Genomic DNA, 12328 nt, shown 5'->3' on the forward strand with positions numbered 1-12328 from the left:
ACCGAAAATTACTTCTTTATTTTACAGGAAAACGACTAACCACCAAACGATCGGACTGGACTACCAAAGACCACCAAACGACCACCAAACAAATGCAATTAATTAAAGTTCGATACGTTGAAGTTGCCCGGCTAACTTCACTGAGGTGCTCTAACATCATCAAACATCAGGCTTGTTTTCTATTCCTGCACTAGACTGCACTGGAACGTTCCTTCTTGTTTTCACTAACTTTCAAATATATATCTATTTCACTTTAAGTGCACACTAATTCAGGGAGTTCAGGAACAGAAAACAAACAGATCATTCGTATCATTCTACAAACAGCTGTGGTCACAATATGGTTGCTCGCTTAGCCAATCAAGTATCAATCAGATTACCAATCAGAGCTTCGGACATCAATGTCGCTTCTCTTTTTATATAGGACTCTACTTTAAAGGGCCTCGCACATGAAATGCATAACATAACATAAGCATAACATAAGACCTATGGGTCAAGGGCCTCGCACATGAAATGCATAATGTAACACAAGCACAACATAAGACCGATGGGCCAATGAGCATCTAGCATAAAGTCGCCATATTGATTTACATAAGATTCCCATTGGTCCAGAGGCCTTATGCTACGCTTATGCTCTGTTATGCATTTCATGTGCGAGGCCCTTCAATGAGCATCCAGCATAAAGTCGCCATATTGATTTACATAACATTTTCATTGGTCCGTTAATCTTATGTTGTGCTTAGGCCTGTTCGTGTTGCTGCTCTTTTTGAATTAAATTCTTTGTCGTCTCTCTCTTTCTTACGATCAAATATGTATTTATCTCATCTCGAGTGCAAAAATTTTTGGGGATTTCAAGCAATTCGAACAAACCTCTTATGTTATGTTATGCATTTCATGTGCGAGGCCCTTTACATCATGCCCTTGTCTTTCTACCATGTGTGAAGAGTGATACAAAATGACAACATGGCATTTTAGCTGTGTTGACTTGTGTAATGGTTGAAAGGTTGAATCGTAAATTATTACACAGTATCATCTATACATACGTTGCTGGAAAGCGGTTTATTGAACACTTGTTAGAGTTGCACAAAATAAACTAGACAAATTGTGAAATGACAATTAATGTACAAGAAATGCATAATTTAAATCATGACATCGATGGAGATTAAGGATGCACTTGCATTATCGGCATCAATTTGTACTGTTTTACAGTTTCTAGCTGGCGTGTAAGTAATATATGACGCGGATAACTTTTACTAAATATTGAGCTTTTATTTATTTATATAAAATTATTAGTCTTTAATTTATGCCTTTTTTAATTTAAAAATACTTTTAATATTGGTAATTATGCAGAACTTACCTTTTGTATTTCTTTCAAACACAAACTATCCAGATACTTTCCTTTTTATTCATAACTGCTTAAATTAAATACAAAATTTGATTGAAAACCAGAGTTAATAAAGTTGTTTTATGAAAGTAACTCATTACCATATGTATGAAGTTGGTCTATTATTTCGTACAATTTTATTAATTATTAAGAATGGCTCCATTTTTAATAGATTTATAGTCCCTGATGTATAAAACAAATAGTTCTAACTATTAAAATTAACAAATTTTGTTTTACATTTTGTTCTAAGGCTTTACCTGCTTTAGGACAAAGTGAAAGACTAGATTCACACGTCACACTACCCAGTAAACGAAAATGAATTAAAAAGGATTTGTTTCAATATTTGCAAATGTGTACTTTTGAAATTCCTGAATTCATTTCAATGCCTGTACACACACACACACACACGCACGCACGCACATAAATACTTGTGCGTGTGAGTGTGTGTATTTACAGGTACATTTACAATATATACATATACATATATATATATATATATAAAATTTTATACATGTATATATATTTTTTCACACATATGTGCGTGAGTAGGAGAAAAAACTTTTTTAAATGTAATGAATTGAAAAATTGCATTTTTCATCTAGAATTTTGAATTAAGCAGTATTCACAGTCTACTTTTTAAAACTGAATTTATTTCTTAAAAATTATAAAAATGTGATTGAAAATCCTAAAAATGTGTTTTATTCAATTTCTGTAAATGGATATAAAGGCATTAAGTATTGAAATGGATTCATTTTAACATTCACGAATGCATACTTTTAAAAATCTGAATCCATTTTAATCCATTTTTATTTACTGAGCACCCAACAAACAAATTAATTAAAATGAATTTGTGTGATTATTGTCAAATTCAAATTCTTGATTTTTTAAATTTATTTTAATTCAATTAAAGTTTAAGATTTCCTTGAATCTATTTTAACCCATGAAGAGGGATTGAAATTGAGATTTTTATTTTTTCAATTAAATAATTATGCAAGCCATATGTAATCTATATTAATGTATAAAATCAGATTAAAATAAAGTAATTTCTATTCTTTCAATTCAAAAGAAGTTTTCATGTGTCACACAATCTCTTTTAATCTATAGCATAGAATTGAAATAACATAATTGCTATCCTTTAATTTAAAATGTATTCAAATGAATTAAAATGAATTACAAATTTTGAATCCATTTAAATCCACTTCCGTTTACTGAGCAGTTTATCCTGCAAAAGTTTCCAACATTATTTTCTTTTTTTTTTAGATTTTGAGTGATATCTTTGTAGTTTTACATGAATTCTAAAAAAAGTTCTGGCGATAAACAATTTTTTCTTTATTTTTAATTATTTTTCTCATCAAAAAGTTGTTTTTATCTAAATGAAAGATGCAGATCGTTTTCGAAAGTTTTGTGATTTTGAATATTTTTCGTGTAGATTTTTCAAAAAGTTCTGATTGTTATCATTATTAATTATATAATAACAAATTTTTATCTTCCTAGAAAGACATATTTATAGGTATATGGATTAGACGTTTAGATTTTAAGAATTCTTGTACATTAGGAAATATTTCTCGTATAGTTCTGAACATATATGAATGAAACACATTTTTATGATTTATCATTTTTCAAAGAATTAATTAATATTTCATTATTTATTAAAAAAATGTAATAAAAAAATTTTGTCGTCCATAAAAGATCGAAAATATGGATGAGACACTGGTTGGTTTTTGAAAGTTCTATCAGTTCTATGATATTTTTTGAGTAGTTCTGAGTGTATAAAAATACTTTCCAAAGAGTTCTGATGATATACACAATTGATAATTTTTATTTAATATTAGGTTTTATTACTAAAAAAACTTAATTTTTAGGTATATACAGTTTTGTTTTACATATCTTCAAGATTGCACTAGAAATGTTTTATAATGTATGGTACTTTCGAAACTTGAACAGCGTTTCATTTATTCTCATAAATGTCTTTCTTGGTTGATAGAAATGTTTTAATAAATAATATGAATAATTAGAATTTTTTAAAAAATGATTAAATATGTGAAGAATTATATGAGAAATATCATGGTGTAAAAATATATGTATTTTTACAGCAATATATTCTTACACCATGAAAAATATTTTATAATTCACAGAACTTTCGAAAATCGATCTGCATCTTTTGTTTTTATAAAAATTATTTTTTGATGATAAAAATAATTAAAAATAAAGAGACTGTTAATCGCAAGAGTTTTTCTCTAGAACGTAGTTTTATAGATCTTTCAAGATCCAACAAAAATTATTGGAAGGAATATCGGAAACTTTTGTAAAATAAACTAAGACGCTACGTGAACCTGGCATTTTACTTTGTTGTAAGGTATTTTTTAGGTGGAAGCCTTTTGAGTACGTTGCGATTGACCACCAGCCATTCGGAGTGCTATAGCAGTGAAAAAACTCTAGGTACCGGCTACTGTGAGTAGCATCAATCGCAACATAGTCAAACAGGACACTCTGTTTTGTGCTGGCGAGAACTATTTACAGGAAACTATAAAACTATATAATATAAAATATAAAAATAAAGCCAGAACTCTTAATAATTAATGAGTTTACTGTTACCGTTTTTTTTTCTGAAAAGTAACGCATTACTGTTATTCATTACTAATTTAGAAAAGTAACTTGTTACCATTACTTAAAAATTAACGAGTTTTTATTATTTTTGTTAGAAGAAGGAAGAGGTTGATGGAACACTATTTTGTTTTTTTTTTTTAAATAACTAGTAAATATTAATACTGGTTATTTAAAAGAAAACATTAATACATAATTCTTACGAACAGTTTGTTAGCTATAAAGAATAAATTCTATTAATCACCTTATAGATAGCAGTTTATTAGAATAAACATAATTTATCATTTACTGAAAAGCATAAAAAAGAATATTTGTGAGATAGCAGAAGGGTCATAGAATACTAATAAACTAATGTAAAATGCTTTTAATTATGAAACTTATAATTTAAAAAAATTATAAATTAATGATCCCTACTATATATTAATAAGTGCCATAAAACAAGATTTCACGAACATTTTATAAAGTATATTTTATATAAAAAAAATTTTTATAATTTCTTTGGTTTAAAAAATAATTTCTTTGCTGCTAGTAAGCATGTAACGCCTCCTTCTTCGCGTACACTTCTTAGCGCGTAGGCGATCTCTTCATATATCCGTAGATGTATGGGACTTACAGTTTTAACGCCGGTTCCAAATAGTCTACTAGAAGACTTTCCTGGGCAGAGTTACTCTCTGTGGTTTGCCTTTGTCTTTCAAGAGGTAGCGATCGCTTCTAAATCGAGTAAAAACCGATTTATAGGATTATATTGTTTTGGCTGATTTTGAACCTGTATCTTTGGCACGGAGAGCAAACTCGCAACTCTTTATGCCTCATCGCCACATGTTTTACCTATGAAGTTGCATGAATGATTTTACGTTCATAATGTAAATGGATTATGACCATCGTATGACTTCTCTCATTACTGATATAACTTTATATACCAAATTCATACATTACAGCACATATTAATTGTAAGTTCAATTACATTATTTGAAAACCACATTCAAGCTGGACTAAAGTTAAAAAAATCTAAATTAATGTCTACAATATTTCTCAAAATTATGTAAAGTGTACACTGTAAAAATTGCTGCTACCTGCAAAGCTGAAATTCTTTTATAAAGATGCAGTAAATGCAAATGACTATTTTTTTTGTCAGTAACAATTTTCCACAAAAATTTGTTTTACGCTGTCTGGAAACAATGAAACACACGCCGCGTATTCAATTAACTAGATAATGATGTTTTGTGACAATTTATTATGAGATTTTGAATTTTTCCTTCATGCAATTGCATTAAATTAAAGCTATTACTTATAGTAAGTTCTACTTGCGTTTGGGACGAGTTTTTATTCAACAACATTTCTAAATTATCAGCCTCAAGCTTTCAAGGTGTTCCAGAATGCGGGCGATCACTCACATTAAAATTACCATCTTTAAAGTGAAATGTTTGCTTTCATTGAAGGACATTATATTTTTTCCAAGAACAGAGCAAATGGATTTACATGCTTTAGCAGCATTTTTTTACTTGAAAAAATATGAAGCGAAATGTGTATTTATTTTCAAAAGTATAAAATTTATGTATATTATTGGATCAGTACTCCTGTATACATTATCACTAAATAATTAAATATATATGAATATATATAAATTAATTCATAACTGAAAATATTATTTTAATGTTTGAAAAAAATCATCATATTTATACTTCACAAAAAATCTTATTCAAATAAGAATAACTTTGTTTTAATCTTTGTTTCAATCAAATTAAAATGGATTCATGACTCGCCAAATTTTATATATATTATGACTTTATCGTATGTAATATCAAATGTTTTGACTTTTAATCAGATTATCTTATAAGGGAAGTCCGCGACAAATACATCATCGATTTTAATAAAATTTTATGGGTATGTAGTATTCACTTACATCTTTTATGGGTATGTATTCACTTACTGTAGTAAAGCCGTTTGTTGCGAAAATTAAGCATTCTCGAGAAAATGACGATTAAATATTTCCAGCATCTATAGTACTGCTATAGAAGGATTGTCGAGTTAGCGAACCTACCTTGGGGCGTTAGGACGTATGGGGTCCCAGGTTTGATTCTCGCGAATAAGATTTTCTTTCATTTAAATCTTATATTTGTAAATTGTTATACATATAATTTTTAAACTGTTTTTAATTATTTAATATAAAATGTTATTTTAAAAAAATTAAGAAATTTAAAAATGTTCTATTATTAATTTAATTTAAATTTTTCTTGAACACAAATAAATTTGCAATAAAAATTTACAATGGTACAATAAATTATTATGTTTTAATTGTTTTTACGATAAGTATTACCTTAAAAGCTGTAAACTAATTGTAAAACAGTTATTGTAAATTTTTTTTTTTTTTAGGTCTTTTATTCTTATGTTTTATATTTTTTGTGTTCATGAGAAATTTTAATTTATTTAATAATAGAAAAATCTTTTTAAATTTTTTGATTAAAAAAAAAATAATTTTATATTAAATGATTAAAAACGGTTTACAAATTATATATAACAATTAAAAAATATAGGACTTAAATGAAAAAAAATATCTGTGGGGATTGAACGCGGAACCCCATGCGTACTACTTGACGTCCTAACACCCCACGCTACGTTGCTAACTTGACAACTGTTCTTCTGTAGCGCTACTATAGATGCTGGAAATATTTAATTGTTATTTTTTCAAGACTACTTAATTTTTGCAACAAACAGTTTTACTACGGTGAGTGAATACTACACGTATAAAATTTTATTAAAATCGGTGATATACTTGTCGTGGACTTTTAGTTGTTAGTTTATAAGTCCCTTGTTATAGTCCCTTGTTAGTTTATAAAAGAATTGATAATATAAACAAATTAATCATAGTCAAATAAATTAAATGTAATTTAAAACTTTTTGTATGTATACAAACAGCTAAAATTTATTTTGCTATAAGTCAAATATAGTTCCAACATGTGATTGCAACTTTATATTTGGCAACTTACGATAAAATCTTCTTTAGTTGAATTTGTATGCGTGTGATATGTTTTTCAAATTGTATTTTATTTATTGACTGTAATTAACAACTTATATTATTTGTATTAACAATTGTTTCTTATTAGCATATCAAAAATGATCAGAGATAAAGGTTAAAAACGTTTGCCATTATGTAATATTTAATTTAATATAAAATAAGCATTATGCGAACACTGAAGTCGTTAGCCTTAATTTACGCGATGTTAGAAATTGTACAAAGTAACTATGCAAATCGTTACCGATAAAATATAACTACGTTATAAATAAGGAAACGTAATGTTACTGAAAAAAATTATAACGTTAATGATGCTACAAGTAACGCATTACTTTCTAATTTTGTTGAAAACGCAATTGAATTAGTTTCCTACCAAAAATCAAACAAGTCTAAAAAGTTAAATTTTCTGAAAACAGAAAATTTATTTTTAAATTTATTGATATAAGCATATGATGTAAACGGGTTAATAGCTAATTATGAATGAAGGATTATTTTTTAAAATTACTTTCTAACTATATAATAGTATTAGAAATTACTGAACGTTTTAATTTTATTAAATCTTTAACCATTATAAATACATAAAATTTGCTCATGTTGCTTTCACTTTTTGCTTTTAGTATTTTTGTTGTGCTTTTAGTATCCTTCTCTGCTTGAATAAATATTTATTTCATTTTAAAATTTTTAAGAATTTCAAGCAACGCGTACAAATCTATATTTTCTTAACGGAACTTTTAAATTAACAAATTAACACAAAATGTTTATATATATCGGTAATATCGGTGATGATAAATAAGGCACCAAATGTACGATATGTAATAATAATTTAAGATTTAAATCTGTGTATAAAATTTTATAATTAATTCATCATTGCTTTGTGAGAATTTGTAATTCAATGGTATATAAAATTATTAGGGACAGTCGACAGAAATCAATGTCAAAAAATTATGTTGCTCAAATAATTGTCTAATATAGTAATAAATCATATATTTTTTTAAATTTTACTTAGAGTGGATGTAATACAAAAAGTATGCTAGTATACACAGTTTATTTGCCAAAAAAATAGTTCAACTTAATTATCGGATTGACATTGGTTTTCTGTACTAACGGCTTCTAATGTCGATTGAGATATAAGCGGTAATCTCTAATATTTCTCTTTTTGTTTTTGTTTTCTATGTCGTGTATATTTTATTGTTTAGGCATTGTTAATAATTCTATCAAGTAGGTACTGTTCAGTAACTGTAAATTATTTATAGCGTTTATTTTATTTTTTTTATTTTGAAGACTTATTTAAAGGAAAAATAAAATTCTGGACTTGTTTAATTTTTGTGGGAATTTTATATTTAAACTACCTATTTATTTCTTAATGTTTAAAAATCTTTTTTTTATAATATTAATAATGTTATAAAAAAATGTAAATGAACAACAAATAATGTTATAAAGATGAAAAAGGAAGTATTATTTAAAATATAAAGTAATTATTTTTTCACTTATTTTCAAAATTTTACAAATTACTTTTAATGAAAATATTCTTTCATACTTCTCTTTGTATAAATATTGTAATTTTTCTCTGGGTATGTGATATATATAAGGATAGCTAAAAGTTATAGGTTTTAATTAATATTTTGAAAACCCATATGATAAAATAAATCTCTGAATTTATTTAGTTTTTGCAGACATTTTTTTCTTCTATTTATATTTACATTTCCCATTTTTTTTCTCGATTCTTACTGTAACAAAATTGTATATGAATTGTACATGACACTACTTATAAAAAATGACTTGGCATTAGATCTTTTTTTAAATTAATTTTTCAATTAATGTAATTATATTAATAATGGTACTATTGTATTATAGTGTAACTATTTTACTTATTTTTTACGTAATATGGTTGACATAATTACACATTTTGTTAAATTTAACAATAATATATTTATTGAATTTTATAAGATATTTATTATCATATAGTAATATTTTAATTATTGAATTTGAATTTATGAAAACAATATTAATAAATTTTTACACAGATTGGTATGCAAGAAATATATTAGAAATGGTACAACTGGAGATAGCTCGGGATTGGCCTTTATGACATGTTTTATGTCGTATGTATTATAACAATTAAGCAATATTTATTTATATTAGTATTAATAGTGATTTTAACTATATTTTTATTATTACAGTTGTAGTTTGTGGCTAAGATATGGAATACTTATTAGAGATTCGTTTATTATATCTGTAAATATATTTGGAACAATATTACAAATATGTTATGTATTAATTTATATCTTTTACAATGTAAAGAAGTCAACTACTATTAAGCAGTTTGCAGTAGCGACTTGTTTGGTTTCGCTTGTGTATCTCTATAGTATTTATCAAAAGGACAGAGTTTTAGCTGTGAAACATGTAGGATTTCTTAGTTGCAGTTTGACTATATTATTCTTCGCATCACCATTAATATCACTTGTAAGTATGAAATAACATTTTTTTTATGTTTACAAGATTTTATTGAACTATTTATTAATTTGAGAATGAATATATTTTTAATGTTATACTGATTTATATAATATAAATATTAATATATTAGTAATAAATATAAATTTGTTATAGGCACATGTGATAAGAGTGAAAAGCACAGAGAGTTTACCATTTCCAATTATAATGGCATCTATGATAGTGTCCTGTCAATGGTTTGCTTATGGATGTCTAATCAGTGACCAATTTATACAAATACCAAATTTCATGGGTTGCGTTTTGTCAGCTTTCCAATTTTCTTTGTTCTTGATTTATCCAAGCAAACGAGCAGATCAAGTTTATTTTATATGAGAAAATTAATTGTTTTTATTCTATGGATTAAAGAGATTTATGAATACTGTACGTGAGAAGTATTAGTATATATTGTAAATCAATAATTTTCTATAAAGGGGTATATTTTTATTTTATACATGCTATATATAAACACATATGTACACACACACACGCGCGCGCGCACATACGCACACACACATTAAAAAAGGGGGCAACACTTTCCAGACATAAAAAATTAGGCTGTTTTCAAAGGGAAGCATCCATTTGGATACAGCCAATCACAGCGGCTGGTGCCTAGTAATTTTCTTCTGTTCAAGCGCTATGAGTGGTCCGTGACTAATTGCACTGTGTCCAAATGGATGCTTCCCATTTTCAAATGGCTGTAACTCGGCGAAAAATCATTGTAGATAAAAATTTAAAAAAGCATTTTGAAGCTTGAAGTTTTAACTTTAACGCTCTATCATCAGATTTTTAAAGTTTTTTTAACTTCCTTGTCTTATGCAGTAAAAAATCACACCTTGTTTTGTTCCTTAAAATTTTGTATTTTTGACACTTTGCAGCTCGACCAATGAATTTTTTTTTTTAACAATTCAAGTAAAGCTTCATAAACTACAGAGTTGGGCAGAGGAACCTGACACATTTTAATAACCACTTGCGCGGCCGCTATTAATCGGAAGAGGTTGAAACTCCGGGAGAATAAACTAGACACTTGAAGGTTTTTTTTGTTTATTTACCAAAAATTATATCGGCTAAATGATGGCCGTTACAAGCAATACAATTTTCGAGGCGTTTTTCGAAATTATCATACACTTTTTTCAACATCGCTGGCTTTATTTCTGCAATTTCTCTCCGAATATTGGCTCTCAGCTGGTCCAAGGTTCGAGGTTTGTTAGCGTAGACACGTTGCTTCAAATAGCCCCACAAAAAGAAGTCGCACACTGAGAGATCGGGCGAACGTGGTGGCCATGTTCGCCCGATTTTTCAATGATTCGCCCGATGATTTCAATTCCTGGGTTATGAGAATTTTGTAGGGATGAAAATTCATCGCTTTCAACATTCTGCTAAACGATCGACGAGACATTCCGAGAGCTTGAGCATGTTTACCGGCAGAACGGCGTGGACTTCGTTGCAAAGAGGTGCGAACGCGTGTCTCATTTTCAGGGGTTCTTACCGTTCTTGGTTGCCCTGGAGGCTTTTGTTTCGTGGCTGTGGCTGTTTGTCGGAAGTTTTTGACCCACAGATTCACAGAATTACGAGAGGGAACCGGATCTCGTGGACGAAGAGAATATTCAATACGAAAATCGCGAATTGCTTGAACGTAGGACTGAGTTATGAAAAAACGCTCGCAAACGAACGCGCGTTGTTGCGGCGGCCACTTCTCCATACTGGAACTGTACTAATATGTAAACATAAACCTTCAACCATCTATTTTTCGCTCCCGGAGTTACAGCGCCCTCTTTTCACTTGGAGGGGAATAACGATTTTTTAAAATGTGTCAGGTTTTTCTGCCCAACCCTGTACAACATTTTGCCTACAGAATGCTATTTTTTAAATTTTTCTAAGATTTTTTTGACGGAGTTACGCAATTTTAAAGCTAAACCTGCATTTTTTACAAATGATAACCGTATTCCGTGAAAAATCATCGTAGACAAAAAATAAAAAGATCATTTTAAAGCTCGAAGTTTTAGCTTTAACATGCTATTAATGGTTTTCAAAAATTTTATCAATTTCTCAGTGTTATGCTCCAAGAAAGATACACTGCTTTTTCCTTAAAATTATGTATTTTTGACAGCTTGTAGCTCAATAAAAAAATTTTTTTTTGACAAATGCAATGGAAGTATCATAAAGTATAACTTTTTCTCTACAAAATGCTTTTTTTTTAATTTTCTTACGATTTTTTTTGACTGAGTTACAAGACTTCGAAGAAACACATTTTTTACAGTACATTTTTCCGAAAAATGACATTTACCGCTGACATTAGCATTACTCAATGTGCACCACGTGGAGGTTGCCGATCGGACTTTTGCACATTGCGCGCGCGCGCGTGCGCGTGTGTGTGTATGTATGTGCGTGTGTTTTGAAAACTTTGAATGTATCATATCCAGTTGAATGTATTTAAAACATTTTGTGTTTACTTTTTGCTATGTGATGTCTATTTTTATCGATCATATACAATAATGCGCACAGTTGATGTCGGGGCTATTCGCAATACTGAACACCTAGGCTATTCACAATACCGATTGCAGCGCCCTAATCCATGCTGGCTACGTTACGATTGTCTACGTTACATTGCGTTGATTCGGTTATATACGTTAAGCATTGAAGTAAACTGAAATTCTACATTGATTTCAAACTTGGTAATATTGTGTATTTCAATACTTAGAACATGAATATAAATAAAAAATTGATGCTCTTAAGCAGGTAAAAAAGTTATAAAGCGTTAAAGACATTTATAAGATTAGGAAATTTGTCACATCAATGGCATAAAAGGACATGCGAACATGTAAGTGAGAATATCTGTTTTT

General features: G+C 28.5%; 1 protein-coding gene across 1 annotated transcript; it reads left to right on the forward strand.

The window, feature by feature from the left end:
* Window positions 1-851: 851 nt before the first annotated feature.
* LOC105205060 (sugar transporter SWEET1) lies at window positions 852-9939 on the forward strand. The gene is made up of 4 exons (XM_011174356.3): window positions 852-1220; window positions 9023-9100; window positions 9179-9461; window positions 9606-9939. The coding sequence occupies exons 1-4, from the start codon at window positions 1144-1146 to the stop codon at window positions 9819-9821; spliced, it is 654 nt and encodes a 217-aa protein (XP_011172658.1). The 5' UTR covers window positions 852-1143; the 3' UTR covers window positions 9822-9939.
* The last annotated feature ends 2389 nt before the right edge of the window (window positions 9940-12328 follow it).

The sequence above is a fragment of the Solenopsis invicta genome, chromosome 1 (genome assembly GCF_016802725.1).
Source record: "Solenopsis invicta isolate M01_SB chromosome 1, UNIL_Sinv_3.0, whole genome shotgun sequence".
NCBI lineage: Eukaryota > Metazoa > Arthropoda > Insecta > Hymenoptera > Formicidae > Solenopsis > Solenopsis invicta.

Coding starts and splice junctions, on each gene's coding strand:
- LOC105205060 (XM_011174356.3), top strand. CDS start 1,144: ATGACATCGATGGAGATTAAGGATGCACTTGCATTATCGGCATCAATT. Junction 1,221..9,022: donor TTACAGTTTCTAGCTGGCGT/GTAAGTAATATA, acceptor ATTTTTACACAG/ATTGGTATGCAAGAAATATA. Junction 9,462..9,605: donor CATCACCATTAATATCACTT/GTAAGTATGAAA, acceptor AATTTGTTATAG/GCACATGTGATAAGAGTGAA.